Below are 18,961 nucleotides of genomic sequence, written 5' to 3'. Positions count from 1 at the left end.
TTCCACCGATGTGAGGGGATAAGAAAGGGAGGAGCGAGGGGAAGTTGAGCGAGCGGCTGCTTCATCGCTAGCCGAGCTTAGAACCACAACAGCTATGCCTTCACCCTTCCTCGTCCGCCCCCCTGTCCGTCCAGCCGCGGCTCGGTACGCAGGCGGCGGGGCGGGCTGCAGAGGCGGTGCCAGCGGCCGGGCGCCCGCGGGAGGGAGGGTTCGCCGCCGTGCCACCCCCCCCGTACCGCCCCCCGTACCGCCCCCCGTACCGCCCCCCGTACCGCCCCCCGTACCGCCCCCCGTGCCGCCCCCGTGCCGCCCCCGTGCCGCCCCCATCGCCGGCCGGCGGGGGCGGGGCAGTGTCTGTGTGTGTCTGTGTGTGTCTGTGTGTGTCTGTGTGTGTCTGTGGCCGGGCCGCGCCCGCCATGCTTCCGCCGGCGCTGCTCCGCCGGCCGCTCGCCGCCGCCGCCCGCCTGGCCCTGCCGCGCGCCGGCCCACAGGTAGCGGGGGGCGCAGGCGCGGGGCGGGGGGGGGGGGAGACCTCCGGGCGGGGCTGTCGCTGTCGCGACACTTCTGTCACGAGCCCGGGCGCGGGCACGAGCGCGCCGAGCGCCGGCCCCGGGCCCTGCCCAGAATCCTGTGGGATCCTTTGGGATCCGACCCCGGATCATGGGATAGATTCGGTTGGGAAAGACTGCTGAGATTAGCCAGTCCGACCCATGCCCGTACACCACCCTGTGAACCAGACCGTGGCACCAAGTGTCACGTCCAGTCTTTGCTTAAACACCTCGAGGGACGGCGATTCCACCACCACCCTGGGCAGCCCTTCTTTCAAGAATTTCTTCCTGATATCCAGTCTGAACCTTTCCCGGTGCAGCTTGAGACTATGACCTGTCATCCTGCCAGTGTCCTCGGCGTGTGAGAAGAGCCGATCCCCACCTGGCTGCGCCCTCCTTTCAGGCAGTTGCAGAGAGTGATAGGGTCACCCCTGAGCCTCCTTTTCTCCAGGCGAAACACCCCCAGTTTCCTCAGCTCCTCATAAGATTTGTATTCCAGACCCTTCACCAGCTCCGTTGCCCTTCTCTGGAACAGAAGTGGTCCTGCAGTGTCCCAGTATCTGCCTAAGTGCCAGAAAATTTCAGGGCCTTTCTTTCCCCATAAAAATTCAGAGTGGAATGGGTTGCTATTGCAGGCTCACCGCTCCGCTGGGATCCTGCGGGGCTTTACAACAGCCTCAAGGAGCTGTGACTCATGGCAGCCAGTATTAGATGTGTCAGGCTGCAAAGGGCCATTGAGAAACAAGGCCTTTGGTCTTCACCTTCTGTATTCAACAACCTGAGAGTGCAGCCGGTTGGGGGGTTGAGCTCTTCTCCCAGGTAACAAGTGACAGAATGAGATGAAGTGACTTGAAGCTGTCTAAACCAGGAGAGGTTTAGATTGGATATTAGAAAAAAATTATTCATGGAAAAGGTTGTAAACATTGAAACAGGCTGCCTAGGGAAGTGGTGGAGTCACCATCCCTGGAAGTGTTTGAAAAACAGGTAGACATGTCACTTGAGGATATGGTTTAGTGGTGGACATGGCACACCTGGGTTAGTGGTGGATAGCATGATCCTAAAGTAATTTATAAACCTAAACCATTCAGTTCTGTGGCTTGAGCTACATGGTGCCCATGCCTGCAGATTCTTGTGAAATAAGACATGTCCAAAATCCATCCTGCAGCTGCCTCTGTGCAAATATGGGATAAGGCCTTAATTTTTCATGTTTTATTTAAGAGGTGAGTAGCTATTGAGGCAGTCACAAAAGTACACTAAGTCTGGGACTCCCAAAGGGTTTTATCTAATATGAATAGAAAAACAGTTCTTGATCAGCCCTTGGGAAGCAGCCAATAAAGGGCTAGGATGCGGACTTAAGCAATCTTGTGTTGGAATGAATCACTCTTTTCCCAAGTGTTGGTATCTTTTTCTTTCTTTGCCAATAATATGTGAATTGCTAATTGTGGTATAAGATTTTAAGTAGAAAACACAATGCAGTAGTGTGAGTTGGTTGGGTAAGCACAACACAGGCAGATGTTGGCATTGCTTCCTCTTTGGTGGCACCTCAGCAGCCGTACTTTTGAAAAATGTGTTTAGCCAAATGCATCTTTGTTACAGCAGGGATTCTGTAACACAATGTATCAAACCAGGAGGCCCGTAGAAAGAAGTATATACGGACAGCTTCTTGGTAGATGTTTATTTCCCCAGCCTCATGGCCGGGCTCTGCCGAGGAACTCCCACAGTCTGGCCTGAGGGTCCTTTGCCCACGCAGGGAACACAAACCAACCAATGGGGAACGAGGCTGAGCAGGGGCAGGGAAATCCCGTGTGTCTGTGCCCTCAGGGCCCCTCTCCCAGGGCTACATGGCGGGGGGAAGGGACCCCGACAATTCACCCGTTTTATTTTAAAAAAAGGAGAATGAAAACAACTGGATAAACATAACAAGAACAGTTTTAAAATAATACAACCCACCCTCCTGAGCCTTTAAATGTCCAAACAGATTCTCTGGAACATCTTAAGGCTGACAGAAGGGAGACAGAACTCTCCGTGCATGCTTTGTGGGGAAACTGAGGCAGGAGAGGGTTTAATTTCTTCTCTCCCCCTTTCCATCCCCCCCTTGGCATCGGAGAGGAATTGTAGGGAAAGGGAATTGTATAGGGAAGCCACAGGGTGAAAAATGGATTAGGAATAAACTGGGGATGGGGTAAACTTAGGAAAGGGTTCATATTGGGTATAGGGTAAAAGAGGAAAGTAGGCTGTGGGTAGGGAAGTTGCTGAGATGGATATTGTTTATAATTTTGTGCGTAACGGCTGCCTTTGACTGGAATACCTCCAGGCCCAGTAACATTCGCTGCTTGTAAACCCTTCTTTTCTTGTACTATATCAAATTGTACAATTTCCCCATCTCCTACACTTTGCAGGTAATTTTTAGGGTTATTCCTTTTAATGGCAGTTCTATGGATGAATAAATCTTCCCCTGTATCATCTCGTGTTATAAATCCATAGTTGTTTTTTACATTGTACCATTTCACAGTTCCTGTGATTTTCGTTGCTAGAACTTCTCCTATCACGTGCTTGCGTGTTTGTCATGGCTGCTTGTCCCGCATGGCCGCTGCCTCGCCAACTCTGACATCTCGGTCGGGCCCCCGCCTTGCGGCTGCTCCGCGCCCTCCAAGCGGCGCTGCTCCAGGGTGTGTCTGGGCTCTGCGCAGCCCCGCGTTGCCATTGCCGCTGGCTCCGTGGCCTGTGAGTGGTTCCACTCTGCCAACTCCATGCTGCTTTGAGAGCGGCCCTGTTCCGGCTCGGCGCTGCGCAGCTTCTCGTGTCGCTGTGGAAACTGCCGCTTCTCCCTCCACAGGGCTCTCCGAGCCGTATGCTCAGAGCGGGCTGCCACGCCGAGCCCCGGTTCCTGGCTGCTCGTGGCCCACGACACCGGCGGCGCCTGCGGCATCGCTCCCTCACTTGCAGTTGCGTGGCCGGGGACCCCGAGACAGGGATGGGGTCCGCGATAAGGCGCGCGCTCCTGAGGGGGCCGGGCACATCCAGCGCAGGCACCTCCGCCGGCACGGCTGCAGTCACGCGTTCCTGGCATGGCGGCCGCACAGTCTCGGCCACGGGATTAGTACGATCCTCTGCTTTAGGGGTAATGGGACCATACAAATGCTCCTCAAGAGCTTCACTGATTACAATTAGTCCTTGGAGAGCTTCTGTCACTAGTCCATGTTTTGTTTGATCCCTTACCTTATCCCGGATCTCGTACCAAAAACACCCATGACTAGTTCCAGGAGGTTCAATATCAAAAAGTAAGTCTTAAGAAATATAGAAGAAATTTTTGAAAAGTCAGTTAAAAAAATGTTCTAGATCTCCTGAAACAAACACTTTCTTGTTTTGCTGTTCAAGGATTCCTTTAACCTCTAAACACATTTCTTTCTGTGGCTCAGAGAGCCACATTTCCCACGATTCTTCCATAGTCCAGAGAGAATATCCAAACCAAGGTGAGAAGAGAGAGATCTAGAGTGGTTTTTACTCACCAATTTTCTGTCCTTAGGGATCGGTGTCTTGCCCACAATTCACGACCATTTGTTACAGCGGGGATTCTGTAACACAATGTATCAAACCAGGAGGCCCGTAGAGAGAAGTATATATGGACAGATTCTTGGTAGATGTTTCAGAGATGTTTATTTCCCCAGCCTCATGGCCGGGCTCTGCCAAGGAACTCCCACAGTCTGGCCTGAGGGTCCTTTGCCCACGCAGGGGAACACAAACCAACCAATGGGGAACGAGGCTGAGCAGGGGCACGGAAATCCCGTGTGTCTGTCCCCTCAGGGCCCCTCTCCCAGGGCTACATGGCGGGGGGAAGGGACCCCGACACATCTTGCTGCTGACTTCCTGAGGAAGGGGTTGAGAAAAGGAAAATCCTGCTTTGTTATGAGCTAATAATTAAACAGTTGAGTGCATCAAATAAAAGACACATCAAAGTCTGTTGCATTGCGAAAAGGAGTGGCAGAAAATAATGCACATGGGAACTATTTTCAAAGAAAAGTGTCAAAAGGTACTTTTTTTGTAGTGGACATCATGAAATAAGTACCCCTCTCCCAGCCTGAAGATCCTTCTATAGTATTGCATTAATTTAAAAATATCAGTCAGAATACAAGTTTCTGGCTTGAGAATTATTTTTACTAATTTTTCTTTCTATTTTCTTTCAGATACGCCTTGCTACAGGGCCCAGACAAAATAATGGAACTTTCTATGAAATTCGCACATATGATATTAAGCCAGCGAAGATGAAGGAGTTTTTGGAATTGGCCAATGAACACTTTCATTTTTGCCCAGCTCGCTCGGAGCTGGTAGGATTCTGGTACACGGACCTGGGAGCGCTGAATAAGGTGCTTCACATTTGGAAGTACGGTATGGTCAGCATCCCTTTGCGCTGCTCTGCTCTCTGTGTGTTCCCTGTTTCCTAGGCAAGAAGGTGAGGGGAATGCTTACCTGGCTTTTATTTGTTGCTCTTGTTGTAAGGAGGTGCTCCAAGAACACTTCAGAGCTTGTCAGGACAACTTTGATGTGTTGGGATGAGAAAGTTACAAATGTTCTTGAACAGCAGTCTCTGCTCAAAACATGTATAATAGAGGAATTGTGGCAGACTGTTTCCTTCATGGTAAATATTTTTAACTTAGGACCAGTTCCACAAATGTCTTTAAACTTTCAAAAAGAATGGAAAAAAGGAAATACGCACACATATGCAGTCTGTGTGTGTTTATATGCATGTATAATTGTTCTTGTAATTTAGCTCAGAGTACCAGTCACTCCCATAAAAAAATGAGCATGCAGTTTGCATGCTTAAACTCCTTCTGCAGTGGGCCTGTACTGAGGTAGGAGGCCACTCCACCACATCTGACTTCTCAGGTGAGCAGAGTGATTTTGTTACAGCTTTAGCCTTGCTAGCAATAGGATTTTTGCAGTATAATCAACTTTTTAAGTTGTTGGAGTTGGTGCTGACATGGAAAGTGCAGGTGAGCCAAAAAAAGCTACAATTACGCCAAAAACTAGGTGTAGTGGCTGTGGTTTTTGTGGAGCCCAAGGGAAGTTGATACTTGGGTTACAGAGGAGTGGGAAGGCACACTGGTATAATTCCCCTTGAACACCTGCTGCAGTCCAGGTATATCTTCATGTTGAGCCAGTGTGCTCATTAAAGTCCAGGGCGTTCACAGTACCTGTTTAGATTAAAGGATCGCCCCTTTTGTTTTGGAGGGGTGAATCATGGAATCACAGACTGAGAGGATGGTTTGGTTCGTCTCAACCATGTTGCTTAGGGCCCCATCCAGCCTGGCTTCAAACACCTCCAGGTTTTGGGCTTCCACAGCTTCTCTGAGCAATCTGCTGCAGTGGCTCAACATTCTCACAGTGAAGAATTTCTTCATTATATCTAATCTAAATATTGCTCTATCCCAGAAAGTATTTAAGGCCAGGCTAGATGGAGCTCTGAGCAACCTGGTCTAGTGGAAGGTATCCCTGCACATGGCCAGGGGGTTGAAACTAGGTGATGTTTAGAGGTCCCTTCCAAGCCAAACCATCCCATGATTCTCTATCTATGTCAGTTTAAAGCCATTCCCTCTTGTTCCATCACTACTTGCCCTTGTAAAAAGTCCCTCTCCAGCTCTCTTGTAGGCTCCCTTTAGGTACTGGAGTGCTGCTGTAAGGTCTCCCTGGAGTCTTCTTCAGACTGAATAGCCCAAACTCTTTCAGCCTGTCTTCACAGCAGAGGTGCTTGAGTACTTGGATCATCTTTGTGGCCTCCTCTCTGGTGGAAGAGTGTCAGTCACTCTTCCCTCTTCCACCAAAGCTGTAACCCCATCACAGGAGGCCACCAAATTTGTCAGGCACTATTTGCCCTTAGTGAAGCCATGTTGGCTGTCACCAATCACCTCATGATCTTCTATGAGCCTTCTAATAGTTTCCAGAAGGATCTGCTCCTTGATTGTGCTAGACACACCGCTGAGACTGACCAAGCTCTAGTTCTGCAGTTCTTCCTTATGTCCCTTTTTAAAAAGGAGCTGCCATAACTTCTCAAATATTATGAAATGTCTCTTAACCACTTCCTCTGCCAGTTTCCTCAGAACCCATGAAAGCATCTCATCAAGTCACATGGACTTGTGCACCTTCATGTTCTTTAGATGGTCTCAAACCTGACTTTTTTTCCTACAGCAGGTGGTTCTTCATTCTCCCAGTCCCTGCCTTTGCCTTCTGTGACTCGTGTGGTCTGGCTGGAGCACTTTCCAGTGCAGACCAAGGCAGAAAAGGGGACACTGAGTATCTCAGCATTTTTCATCACCTGGGCAGCCATGTCTTCCTTTTCCTTCAAGAGAGGGCTATTCATCTGTCATTATTTTGAGTTCACTTGTAATTTATAAATTGTCCCGCTTCTCAGAACATTTTAGTCTTGGCTATTGCTACTATCTCTAAATTAAAAAGAAATTAATAATCTATGGGAAACTTCTAAAATGCAAAAGGAAGGGAAAACCTATACCTTTTGTTCCCTAACAGTGTTTGACATGTCTAACTGTGGCGGTTTATCTCCCCCCCCACCCTGAGACCACACTGTGATCTGATAAATGAACAAACATTACAACATCCTTCCTCCTTGATTCATCACACCCCTGCTTACATAATTGTTATATTTACCTCTTAATCCCAAGATACTGATTTTTCTTTTGTAATATTGGGAGATGGCTGCATAAATATATTGCTTAAGATGCCACTGCCGCCTAAGGAGTTGAAATTCAGACACTCTTAATTAAGTGGATTTGTTTTTCATTAAGAAAAAAAAAAAGAAGAAAAGGTTTAGCTTTTGGGCATTTAATACCTTTTATGTAACTGAACACACAAACATTACTTCTATGCTTTTAATGTCACTTTATATAAGCCAAACCACATTTATTAATTTTTTTTCTTGGTAGGCTATTACTTCTCCTGAATTTTTTTCCACTTCACTTCTGTATCCACTGTGCTTTCTCCAAATCTTTTCCTCTGTAACTGTTGTCATCTTTTTTAACAGTAAAATTACTTAATCTATTTTAACTCTTTTGTAAACTTTCTTGGAAAATTTCATTTGGCTTGAATCCATTTTAATCAGAGAGCTAAAGCAGATTTTAAAGGAAACTTACCACATCTGCTACGAGCTAATATGATGTCTAAAAATACCAGTTCCAAAATTAGATAAGTGCAGTTTGCCTTCTTGTAATTACACATTTTGATTGAGTCTGATGTGGCATTAAATGCATTTTTTCATGGGTTTTTTTTTTCATTTCTTACAGATAATTTTGCCCACAGAACAGCAGTCCGGCATGCACTAGCCAATGACAAAGACTGGCAGGGAAAATTCATCTCTGTGGTTCGCCCCATGATGGAGAAACAGCACAATGAGGTTGCTTATCTGGTACCCTGGTGTCAACTTGGGAAGCCTCCAAAAGAAGGGGGTGAGCTTATCATTACTTTTGCTGATAAAAGTTAGCAACACTAACAAAAAATGGCTTAAAGTTTAAACCAGGTATTGCATAATTTTATGATCCTTTTTGTAACAAATGCATGTACATTCACCCATGTGGAAAAGGTGACATAAGACAGATAAGGGACAGAGTTTTTAAGAAGGATTTTACACTAACATACATGAAAAACTGACTAGAGTCCTGATCATTAAGGTTGTTAATGGTCGGGATTGTGACTTGCTAAATGAACATGCAAAATGGCAACACCGTAGTATCGGTCAGAGCAGTCATCCTGGACTTCCTTTGTCTATCCATCAGTGGGAGGGTATTTCCTGAATAGTTGTTCTCTTTCACAGACATTTTCTCTTATCAGTTTGCTTTGATGTTACTGCTTCTTCACATAACAGTTTAAAAGACTCCCTACTTTTTTAAAGATACATTAAAGTCCAACATACTTTGTAATAATCATAGGTTAGGTGTAGAAGTGATGTCCCTATGTATTTTAATTCTCTCTGTAGCAAATCGATCGTTCCCCAATTTATGAACATTGGCAGACTTTGTTGCATGAAGTGACAGGGAACAGACCTTGCTTCAGCCCTCAGCACATGTATAGATACAGTAACCTTTGTTCTTTATTTCCTCAGGATTCGGAATTTTATGCTGCTACTGTTGACTTTGAAAGCAGTCCAGTTTTCTCTAAAATCTGGAGAGGTGACTTTTCAAACACTGTTGTAGTTTGTCTCCAGCCCATTGCTGGAGAGTGACACCAGACACTGCCAAGTAGCAAGTGTCTGCCTTCCTAGTACTGTGTCAGCAACTGTCATCTGAAGTAACTACCTGAACGGAAAGAAGACAAGTAACTTTTAGCAGGACTGGAGTTTTTTACCAAATTATGCCGTTTTTCTACAAATAAGGGAGATTTCTTGGCACAGCAGAGATGCTAAACTAGTCCTGCTGTGTTGGTTATGCTGTCAGATCTTACTGTGACCAACTGCTAGGAGTCAAAGGGGTTTGTAATGTCATCAACCACTTCAATGCCAGAAAGCATCACCAGTCTTAGAAAAGACACCCAGCATTTCTCAAGCAGCCACCCAAATCCCTCAAACAAGTATGAGCACTTGTGATATCTGCAAAGTAGTCTGAATCTCGCAAAGTTTCCATGTAACATTGACAATTGCTAAGTTGGGCTTTGTGTGAAGCCTTCTGTTCTTCGTGGCCCTAGTACTTACATTTACACTTGAACTAACTGCAGTTAGTGAGCCTGTGCTCTGGTGAGCCTCTGGAAGCTGTGAGTTCTTGTGCATATTAGGAGGAAGGGGCAGTTTCCTGCTGTCCCCAGATGGCAGGGAAACATCATACTGGTTTCACAGCAAATACATTGTGGCCATGACATACTGTTCAAGATCTGGTATATTAATTCTTATTTCCTTCCTTGTGGTAGTGTTTGCCTTTTCTTCTAGGGGTATATGAATGGGTTACTTTCCAGATGAAGCCTGGTGGGCCAGCATTGTGGGGTGAAGCATTTCAAGCTGCAATCAATGCTCACATCAACACAGGATATACCAGGCTGATTGGTGTTTTCCATACAGAATATGGATTACTTAACACAGGTACTCACCAATTTCTGATACAGACTTTGGGATGGGAAGGGGCAGAGGGGCAAGCCCCCATCCTGGATCAGGATTTGCCAGCTTGCTGAAAATGTTGGTGTGGATCACCAAAGTCTGCAAACAGTCCTTGAACCCAGCTTTGGGTATTGGGTTATAGGCTTAAGCTAGTTGCCACAATCTTAAAACACTCTCAGATCTGATGTTAAAGTCAAACCGTGTAATGGCTCAGTAAAAGATCATCCCACCACTGGCATGCCTGGAGAATTGTTTCTGCTAACTGCAAGGCATGTAACAGATGAAGCCAGATTGCTAGGATTGCATTGTAATAGTGCTCAGAGCTGACTTCATTTTTACTGTCTCAGTCCATGTGTTATGGTGGAACGAGAGCCCAGATCACCGGGCAGCAGGCAGACACAGTGCCCATGAAGATGCCAGAGTCGTAGCAGCTGGTAAGACACGATGGATCCAGAGAACTCAACTTGTGATACCTGTGTGCACACTGAGAGAAGTATTACTTTTCACTGGAATACTGTCTTAATTAACATGCATTTCATTTTAGTGCGTGACAGCGTCAGATTCTTGGAGTCCCAGCAAAATATGCTTCTGATTCCTACGCAATGCTCACCGCTGAAGTAACCTTCTATAGGATGTAACTGACAGCAGAAGAGACAAGATGGAAGTGCTGTCAGCAAGTGGCATGGATCCCCATACCCTCATGAGCTAAGCTGTTCTTCAGTTAACAAAAAATGGATGCAAAATGCTGATCCACTAGCAGTGTAAATCAGCACTCTGATACCAATTGTTAACCAGAAGTTTGTGGTGATGTTCCTACATCTCCAAGAAAAAAAACTTAAGCCGTATCATGCCATAAACCATGCTTCACCAATCTTTGGTTTTAATCCCTAAATTCTTCATACTTTTTTGCACAGCTAGATCATTATCAAACGGAGTAAGTTAAGTGCTCTTGTCCAGCATTCCAGCTAGGGATAGCATAATTTTTATAACATACTTTGATGCCTCTTATCATATCTTAGTTATTCCATACAGTTTAAGAATTAAAGCTTTCACGTGTATCTTACCCAATTATGTTTTAATCAGACTTCTCATTGGGATGCTTTATATTAATTCTGAGCAATGTAAAACATCAGTGCTGCTGGAATTGCACTTAAGTGCAACAGTGGGGCTGATTAGGTAGTGTAACCTAATGAGCTCTGCCATGAACCTTTTTACTTGGTAACTTGTTATGGTTGACTTCAGCTTTTTCCTTTTTTTGTCCATTAAACACTGCCTCAAAACTGTGAGTTACCTACACAAGCTGTGTCTTGGGTATTTTAGTATTTGTTTAGGGTGCTAAAGCTGATTAGTTCTTCTTGTTCAATTGTGTCATCGGACTCAACTGATGTACATGTGCTGGCATTCTTTGAAGCACACTTTGTTAGACTGTTAAAAGCTAAATAAATCAGCATAAAGCATTAATTTTTAGTGTTTGTGGCTCAAGCTCTTACTCTTTTTAAACTATGAAATTATAAATCCCATTCTCCAAGTACAGTACTCATTTTGCAGGTCTTGCCTTTTGGTCAACAACACATTGCTTTAGAACCAGTAAGCTACAGTGAACAGCAGTAGGGCAGAGGACACAGGGGCTTGAGAAGTGAAACTTCTATTTTTTGTACAGTGGTACAGAGCACCCTCTACTGCAATTTATAGGTATTGACTGTAAATTGCAGAGTGCTTGGGAGGCTTTTCTGCATGTTAATCATGGACCTGCAATGAGCAATGGAGTACTGAAGTATCTTTGTGCTGTTTGCCTAATGATTATTGCTTCTTTAAAGCACATTAAGATCTCACAGAAAGCACTAAAACCAGCTCTAGGCCATTATGCCTGTATCCAAGGTGGGTGGATGGGATGTGGCTGCTACAGTTAAGGGAGTGTGAGAGGTCCCAGCTGCTGTACCCATGTCTTCATACACTGCTCCCTCCAAAGCCATGTTTTTAGCATTCTCAGGGTAGAACAAACACGTCTTCAGAGACCCTGTCTTATATTTTACAAATCAACTTTTTAAGGTACAAAGAGCTGATGAACCAGCCTATCATTCAGGACATTGCCTTACAACAGTTCTCTCAAAGGAAGACTTTTTTTTTAATAACAAAAAATGAGCTGAAAAATAGGGAGAGAGAGTTACGAAGACTTTTTTTCATTTGAATGCGAGAATTGTTTTACTGGGATTTTTTTGTTTGGTTGTTTTACTTTTTTAAAATTAAAACTATTTTCCTTAATACCAGCATTGAAAGTAAAGAACATTCAAGATGTTAGAAGTGTGCTTTATCCTGAGATGCCAGCTAGACACTAGATTAAAACAGAAAACCCAGGAAATTTAAGAGGGCTGGGCAATCATCAACCACATGAAGTTCAACAAGGGAAAGTTCTGGATTCTGCACCTGGGGTAGGGCAACCCTGGGTGCACAGACAGGCTGGGGAACAAGATGTTAGAAAGCAGCATGAAAGGGCCCCGTGGGTCCTGGTCAGTGGCAAGTTGAACATGAGTCCGCAGTGCCCTGGCAGCCAGGAGGGCCACCCGTGTCCTGGGGTGCATCAGGCACAGCATCACCAGCCGGGCAAGGGAGGGGATTGTCCTGCTCTGCTCCGCACTGGGGTGGCCTCACCTCGAGTGCTAGGCGCAGTTTTGGGTGCCACAATATTGAAAAGATACAAAGTCATTAGAGAGGGTCAACAAAGATGATGAAGGGCCCTGAAGGGAAGCTAAATGAAGAGCATCTGAGGTCCCTTGGTTTGTTCAGCCTGGAGGAGACTGAAGGGAGACCTCATTGCAGTTCCTCGTGAGGGGAAGAGGAGGGGCAGACACTGAGCTCTTCTCTCTGGCACCCAGTAACAGAACCTGAGGGAATGGCATGAAGTTGTGTCAGGGGAGGTTTAGGTTGGACATTACAAAAAGGATCTTCACCCAGAGGTGGTTGGACACTGGAACAGGCTCCCCAGGGAAGGGGTCCCAGCACCAGCCTGACAGAGTTCAAGAAGTGTTTGGACAATGCTCCCAGGCACATGGTGTGACTCTTGGGAATGATGATGTGCAGGGCCAGGAACTGGACCTGATGATCCTTTAGGCTCCCTTCCAACTCAGCATATTCTGTGATTCTGTGAAATTTTAATTGGCTTCTTATCTCAGGATGAATTTTCCTGATGAGTGTAACTTAAAGAATTGGTTGGATACTGGAACTTGGTTGATAGTGATATTATAGGCAGTAGTAGACAACATTTTAGTATCAGTTTTTCCTTGAGCAATCACATCATTATTCTGCTTTCATTTGTAAACTGCTGTTCAAAATCAACTGAGTGTATAGGGTGTTTTTATCAAGGAGGAGCAATCAGCAACTTACATCTCTGTAATAAAAATTCAGAGGCAGGTACTTGAGTTAGCATTTAAACATCCAGAGAAGTTTGTTGCTTTGCAGTTGGATTTGACAGTTAACCAATCACTTGCTAGAGACCTTTTTATTTACTAACTTTAGAAGTTTAACCTAGCACTTACCTTTTTATCTTGCACCTCCTCATTTACCTGAAAATAGTATATCTACTCCATACTAATTTTTAGAGCTACTGAAATCTTATGCAAAGTTCCCAACAAAATCAAACCAGTCAAAGCAAAAGTTTCTAGCAGCACTCCTCAAAATAAAAAATGCAAAAATTACACTTGTGAAGACCCATGGTGCTACAACAGCTTTATTTTTTACTTAATACAAGGCAATTAGAGTGCCTTTTAATATTTCACATAACAGATATTAGCAAATACAAATATATATACTTTTTTTTTTTGCTTTTAATGAAAATGTCCATTTAAGGATTTAACTTAGAAATTTCAGTTGTGAAATCTTTCTAGATTTTTGCAAAGTTAACAGATATTCCAGTGCAAAAATAGATCCCATTACAGATAGCATAAAGTGCTTGGAACAAAGGACCAACTATAATTCAGGAGGGAAAGATAAGCACAAAGTGGTTGTTTAACCATGGGGAAAATATAACTCCTTACTGAAATACAAATGTACTACAAAGAGGGATGCAACATGTCTATAGTACTGAAATTTAAAATAAGTTAACACCTCAGTGCAGTTTCATTATCAAGAGTGGTTCATATAATGTGTGACTCTAGAGTGATTTTTCCCCAACACATACTTGAATGAGTAAAACTTAGTGGCTGTCTGAACAAATTCCATGACAAATCTTCATGCCAGTGTTGCTTATGTTGTCTGTTCAGTACAACCAATGCAGATCAGAGCAGTGTAGTAGTTTGGTTAATATCCACATTTACTGCAACATTTTGTCACAGATAGCAGGCCCTGTAAGCATGACAGTCATGGGGCAATAGAAGTCGAGAATCTTTTTGGTGGGCTAAGGAAAGCGTATGACCATGTAACTGTTGCTTCCTGATACACAAGTAATTTAAATGAGCAGTTACCAAGAGCAAACCACAGCCCTTTCAGGACCAAACCTGAATCCTCCTAGAACTCGTTCTAGCTCTACATGCACTAGTTTGGTGCAGTGCAAAATTTTAGCCCTTCATTTCAGTTATTTAATGCTGATTTGTAATAGTGACTTTTAGCGGTGGGAAGCCTCCAGTACATGCTACTTGTTTCAGTGATACCGCAACATACTTGTGGCAGCCTATTCTGGAGTAGTCATGGCTGTAGGTCTGCTGTTTCTGCACCTGGAACTCTGGTGTACTCATCACCCTGTAACTCATCCCCATAGAGTGACGATGCCATAAAGGTAATAACAAAGCACGTTTTAAGTGAGGTATACCAATCCCCTTTACACTCCTTTTCTCAATCCCCTAAGCAATGAATTATACAGATAAAAAAAAGTATGAAAAAGGCACTTCAGCAGAGCCAGTAGTAAGCTCTTACTTTACCTCAAGGCAGGACACAGAGGGACAAGGAACTTCTTTTAACTGTGTTTTAAAAATGTTGAGTTGGTCAGTGTTACCAAGTATACTTGGAAATATGTAATCAATCTTCTTCAGGCTCATGCCAGCCTTTTCAGTGTTTGCTGGGCTGCTAGGGTCATTCACAGAAGAAAATGGTCCATGATTGATTCATGGAGTAGCATCAAAACTAGTGCAGAACCTGTGTGAGTATTTAAGGCAGAGGCATGACATACAGGAACAGCTCAGGAACTGCACTTGTGTTCAAACCACATTACTGAACCAATTTCCAAATGCAAAAGCAACACAGAGGGGCCCTGAAAGCATACTTGTCCCATGACTGTTGCACAATGTGAACAAGAATGGGTTGTTCTTACTATATAATTTCCCCTCTAGTATTAGTCTGGCTTTGTAAGACTTGAAAAATTGACTGATGAACTGTAGCACTATTATTTTGAACTCTTTTTTTTTTTTTTCAGGGGGATTTTTACTGAAACAGTTGTTTGTCACATGTATAATAAGGGTGTTATTCTCCAATTAGGGATCACCTAATGACTGAAACTACACTGCACAACAGAAGCAGAAACTTACACATTAATGTTATACCAGTTTCCAGACAGGAAAATTTTAGGTGAACAACTTGGAGTTGTTTGCAGATAGCAGCTGATTGCTAGAATCTGGAACATGGTCAGATCATGAATGCAGCTATCCACCACATGGATAGAAAGAGAGCATAGCATTACAGGCATAATATAAAGAAATACCGTGGCTACAAAGATCAACTGAAAGCATTTTCAATCCCTAATTATGCTACCTACCTATTTAAAGTCATAAATAATACTGTTTAAAAAAAAAAATCTACATCTCGTTTCTAGTTTTATCTGGCAAAGCCAGGAACAGCGACATGCTTGTGCTAAGCAATAATTCCAGATGATGGGTACCTTTCTGGTGCAAAGCAGGGGTTAAAGAGCAGATATTACAAATCTGAGTGACAGCTCATGATTTAGAATTTGCTCTTGGCATTAGCAGCTTGTACAACTACTGGTTTGCTGCTGTGGTCCAAACCCTAGGTCTGCTTCTCACCCACCTCTTCCTACTAGACATTCATGCAGCTGCAACAGTACCTCAAAGGAGCAGGAAAGTACTTAACTGCATAAACACCTAGTCAGAATATGTTGTTGATTGTGATGCTGGTGGGACAATCATGCATTTGGAGGGTTCACAGTTCTGCATATCACCACTTGCTGATTTATGGTTATGATGGCCTGTGTCTTGCCATCCCACCTGCACAGTACTGCTTTGTGGCCTCAGATCTGTCACCACCGACCTACACCAGTCTAGAGAAAACCAGCTGGTCAGGTAAGTTTTCACAACCTAGGGCTACAACACTGGTGGTGACTTTTCTTGCCACTGACTGTTTTGGTGCATTCATTGCCAGCAATGGATATAGCACCAGCACATTCCCACTCCTGACATGAATGTTCTAAAGACTGAAACACGCATGTCTAAAATATCCGTAAATAACCACTGGCCATGATTCCTCAATGAATTATTTTAGCAACCCTAATACAAACATACTGTACAGAACAAGATACAGTATGGTTGAAAGCCCACAGCATCTCATAGGTGCTTTACCACAGCTTCAGAGTTATACTGTAATGAGCTAAGTTCAAGTCTTTCACTTGAGAACAGTACAAGACGACTCCATGAGGCACTGCCCCTATAAAGGAATTGTTTTCATTGCATTGAATTGCATTGCATTGAATGGTTACCAGTAGAGTGTCCAGTTGCTTTTTCTCTAGCTTCTTTGGGAGTATCCTATCCCACGGAAAAGGAAGTTTGCATTCTGCTCATCATTTCTTTGAAGAAATTGGCTCACACACAACTTTCTTTTACCTTCTCATCTTGCAGGAAGGAGTTAAGGATTGCAATGTCTACCACAGTCTGGTTTTTATGCAGTGACAGGTCCTTAGTATGGTCGTCGTCACTTTGGTCCTTAGCAAAATTTACAAAAACCTGCAAGAAGAAAGGCCATGTCACATACCACCATAGTATTTCATTAATTCATGGCATTTTAAGCACTGGGTATCCTGAAATAGTCCTGCAATTCAGTACTCTCCTTTGTTTAAATGCCCTTTTAAGACAGGTCAATTAAATTGGTGGATTTACTCCTACATCTGCAAAAGGAGCTTTTGGCATCCAGGCTACTACAAACTTACTTGGTCAAGTGTGGTCTGAGAAACGGAGTAGTCTTCTATGTGGAGTCTCTTTTTGTTCTGGGAGAGAATACTGAATATTTTGGCCAGGGAGGATGGTGAAGAGGGAAGTTGGTACTGTAGCATATTCCGATGTTTTTCCTTCAGGACGCTTCCAGGGAAGGCATGCCCAAAGAACTCCTCAACAGGCTTCAGGTCTGGGTTTGCCCCTGCAATTCTCACCACTATGGTGTAACCATCTCCAAACCTGCAAACAAAAATGTCAGCACAAGAGTTAAGTGCTTCTGAAATACAAGTGAGGCTAAAAATCGAGCAGAATTTCCCATAGTCAGAATAGCAATGGAAATGCGGCATGAGGAACTAAGCCTAACTACATCTCCATAAAAATGCAAGCAACTCTCTGGTGTAAGTGAAAAGGAAACACCTACCTGTTCTTTAGATGCTGGACACTGCCCAGGCACCTAAATCGCCCATTGACCATTATCGCCATTCGAGTGCACAGGGCTTCACATTCTTCCATGCTGCAGGTAGAAATAACTTCATTACTACTGCAAACAGCATTGAAGGGCAGAGCAGAAAGGCTGAGCTTAGCATCCAGCCCTGGCAGATGTCAAAGCCAGTGTATGACACAAGTAGGCTGCTACTTACCTGTGAGATGTGAGCACCACTGATCTCCCCTCCTTGATTACACTCAGAGCACAGTTCCACAAGAAACGACGTGCTTTGGGATCCATCCCTGTTGTTGGCTCATCCTGCAAAATGTACACAAAAAACCGATTACACTGCTACATTCTACTGACAAATACCTCATCTTTGAAATTACCTGTCCATTCTGATTATGGAAGCATTGAAAAGAAGCAAGTTTGACTCATTTTCTAAAATGAGAAAATAATTTATGCTCCAGATTTTAAATTAGTCTTCTTTGAACTTGTTTTTCTGTTTTACAAGAAAAACATTGATGAGCAAAGGTTGCGGACTCACCAGGAACACCACAGGTGGCCCTCCAATGAGGGCAATGGCTGTGGAAAGCTTGCGTCTGTTCCCTCCGCTGTAATTCCCAGCGTATTTTTCTCCATATTTCACAAGGCCCAGTTTCCGAATTGCCCACTCGCCAACCTATGACAGACAGCACACCTCCACCTTGAATCAAGCATAGCAACGTCTACACGGAGAGATTTTTCTTACAAGCTTTGGCTTCAAAAGCAGCTTTCAGAAGGGCCATTCATCTGAGGATCTAATATGGCATGGATATGGGTTGTGAAACACCCTGTGCACCTCTTGATCAGGATACACCCTGTGCCCTGAGAAGGGAGGCCTGAAAAACCAAATGGCTGCAGCTTATCAGCCAGTGGGCATGAGCTCGACATCAGCTGAGCCACGTCACCCAACAGTCTAATGCTCTTAGTAGCACCAGCTTCTGCGAGCTTTCCTATTCCTGCGGGCTTACAGCAGGGACATGGACACTACTGACACACAGCAATCATACTGTGGTGCATCTTAGCCCTTTGGATAGGTGGAATCTGGTTTGTTACTCAGTAGTATCCCTAATGGTGCCAACAGGCAGACATTGTTGCCCTGCAGACTAAAATGTGTTATGGTGGGGAAGAGATTCAGCTACTACTCAAATCACACCCAGAAAGAGGTCCCCTTTTTATATGGAGCTGGTGAGAACATAATGTGGAAGAACTTGGCAGCAATCTTAGGAGGAGCTTGTAGGTTTCATCCATCATGTCTGCCCTCACAGAAGGATACAAGCTCCTCGGACATACCCTAGATATCACCTACCTGCAGCACCCAGCTGTCATTCAGTAAAAACTGTTAATTCCAGGAAACAGAACTGAGAAGGGTGCTGCATGGTACTGGCAGCTGTCATCAACTGCCTAAAGACTATCACTGTAACCTCATGTTCACACTTGGCACCAGGTGAGGTTCTGGATAACCTACAGCCCTTAAATTCTTAAAGGAATAAAGTTGTTTAGTGGAGAAGAGCATTCACTATGAGAACATAGGACCTAAATTATCTGCCCTTCCATTTAGTACACTTTTCCAGGCAACACTGAAAAAACATGGCAGCTCTTGGGTTGCCCTGAAGGAAAGGAGGGCAGATTTCACCACACAGCATCTTCAACAGCCTCACATCATGGCATTACATGAGTTGCAGGGAGGGTGCATGCAAGCAAGAACTTT

General features: G+C 44.4%; 2 protein-coding genes across 6 annotated transcripts in view; one reads left to right on the top strand and one right to left on the bottom strand.

Annotated features, from left to right (window-relative positions):
* The first annotated feature begins 339 nt into the window (after positions 1–339).
* Positions 340–11,097, top strand: NIPSNAP3A (nipsnap homolog 3A). Its single transcript, XM_069001446.1, has 6 exons — positions 340–491; positions 4,733–4,934; positions 7,841–8,002; positions 9,472–9,621; positions 9,984–10,070; positions 10,181–11,097. Exons 1-6 carry the CDS (start codon positions 417–419, stop codon positions 10,255–10,257), a joined length of 753 nt encoding a protein of 250 aa, XP_068857547.1. The 5' UTR covers positions 340–416; the 3' UTR covers positions 10,258–11,097.
* Positions 11,098–13,344: 2,247 nt separating this feature from the next.
* ABCA1 (ATP binding cassette subfamily A member 1) overlaps positions 13,345–18,961 on the bottom strand; it is a 92,022-nt gene continuing 86,405 nt past the window's right edge. For all 5 annotated transcript variants that reach the window (XM_069002288.1, XM_069002286.1, XM_069002291.1 and 2 more), the window contains exons 46-50: positions 17,756–17,890; positions 17,423–17,526; positions 17,203–17,295; positions 16,778–17,021; positions 13,345–16,574 (exon numbers count right to left, since the gene is read on the bottom strand). In XM_069002288.1, coding sequence (XP_068858389.1) covers positions 16,434–16,574; positions 16,778–17,021; positions 17,203–17,295; positions 17,423–17,526; positions 17,756–17,890 — 717 coding nt within the window. In that variant the 3' untranslated portion in view covers positions 13,345–16,433. The remainder of the gene's footprint in view (positions 16,575–16,777; positions 17,022–17,202; positions 17,296–17,422; positions 17,527–17,755; positions 17,891–18,961) is intronic.

The sequence above is a fragment of the Aphelocoma coerulescens genome (assembly GCF_041296385.1).
Source record: "Aphelocoma coerulescens isolate FSJ_1873_10779 chromosome Z unlocalized genomic scaffold, UR_Acoe_1.0 ChrZ, whole genome shotgun sequence".
NCBI lineage: Eukaryota > Metazoa > Chordata > Aves > Passeriformes > Corvidae > Aphelocoma > Aphelocoma coerulescens.
The sequence above is the reverse complement of the archived record's forward strand: the minus strand, read 5'-3'. Positions and strand labels throughout refer to the sequence as shown.

Bases quoted from the DNA above. Each gene is read 5' to 3' on its own strand.
- NIPSNAP3A (XM_069001446.1), top strand. From the start codon at position 417: ATGCTTCCGCCGGCGCTGCTCCGCCGGCCGCTCGCCGCCGCCGCCCGC. The intron at 492-4,732 runs GTAGCGGGGGGC...ATTTTCTTTCAG, and splicing joins TGCCGCGCGCCGGCCCACAG to ATACGCCTTGCTACAGGGCC. The intron at 9,622-9,983 runs GTACTCACCAAT...TTACTGTCTCAG, and splicing joins ATATGGATTACTTAACACAG to TCCATGTGTTATGGTGGAAC.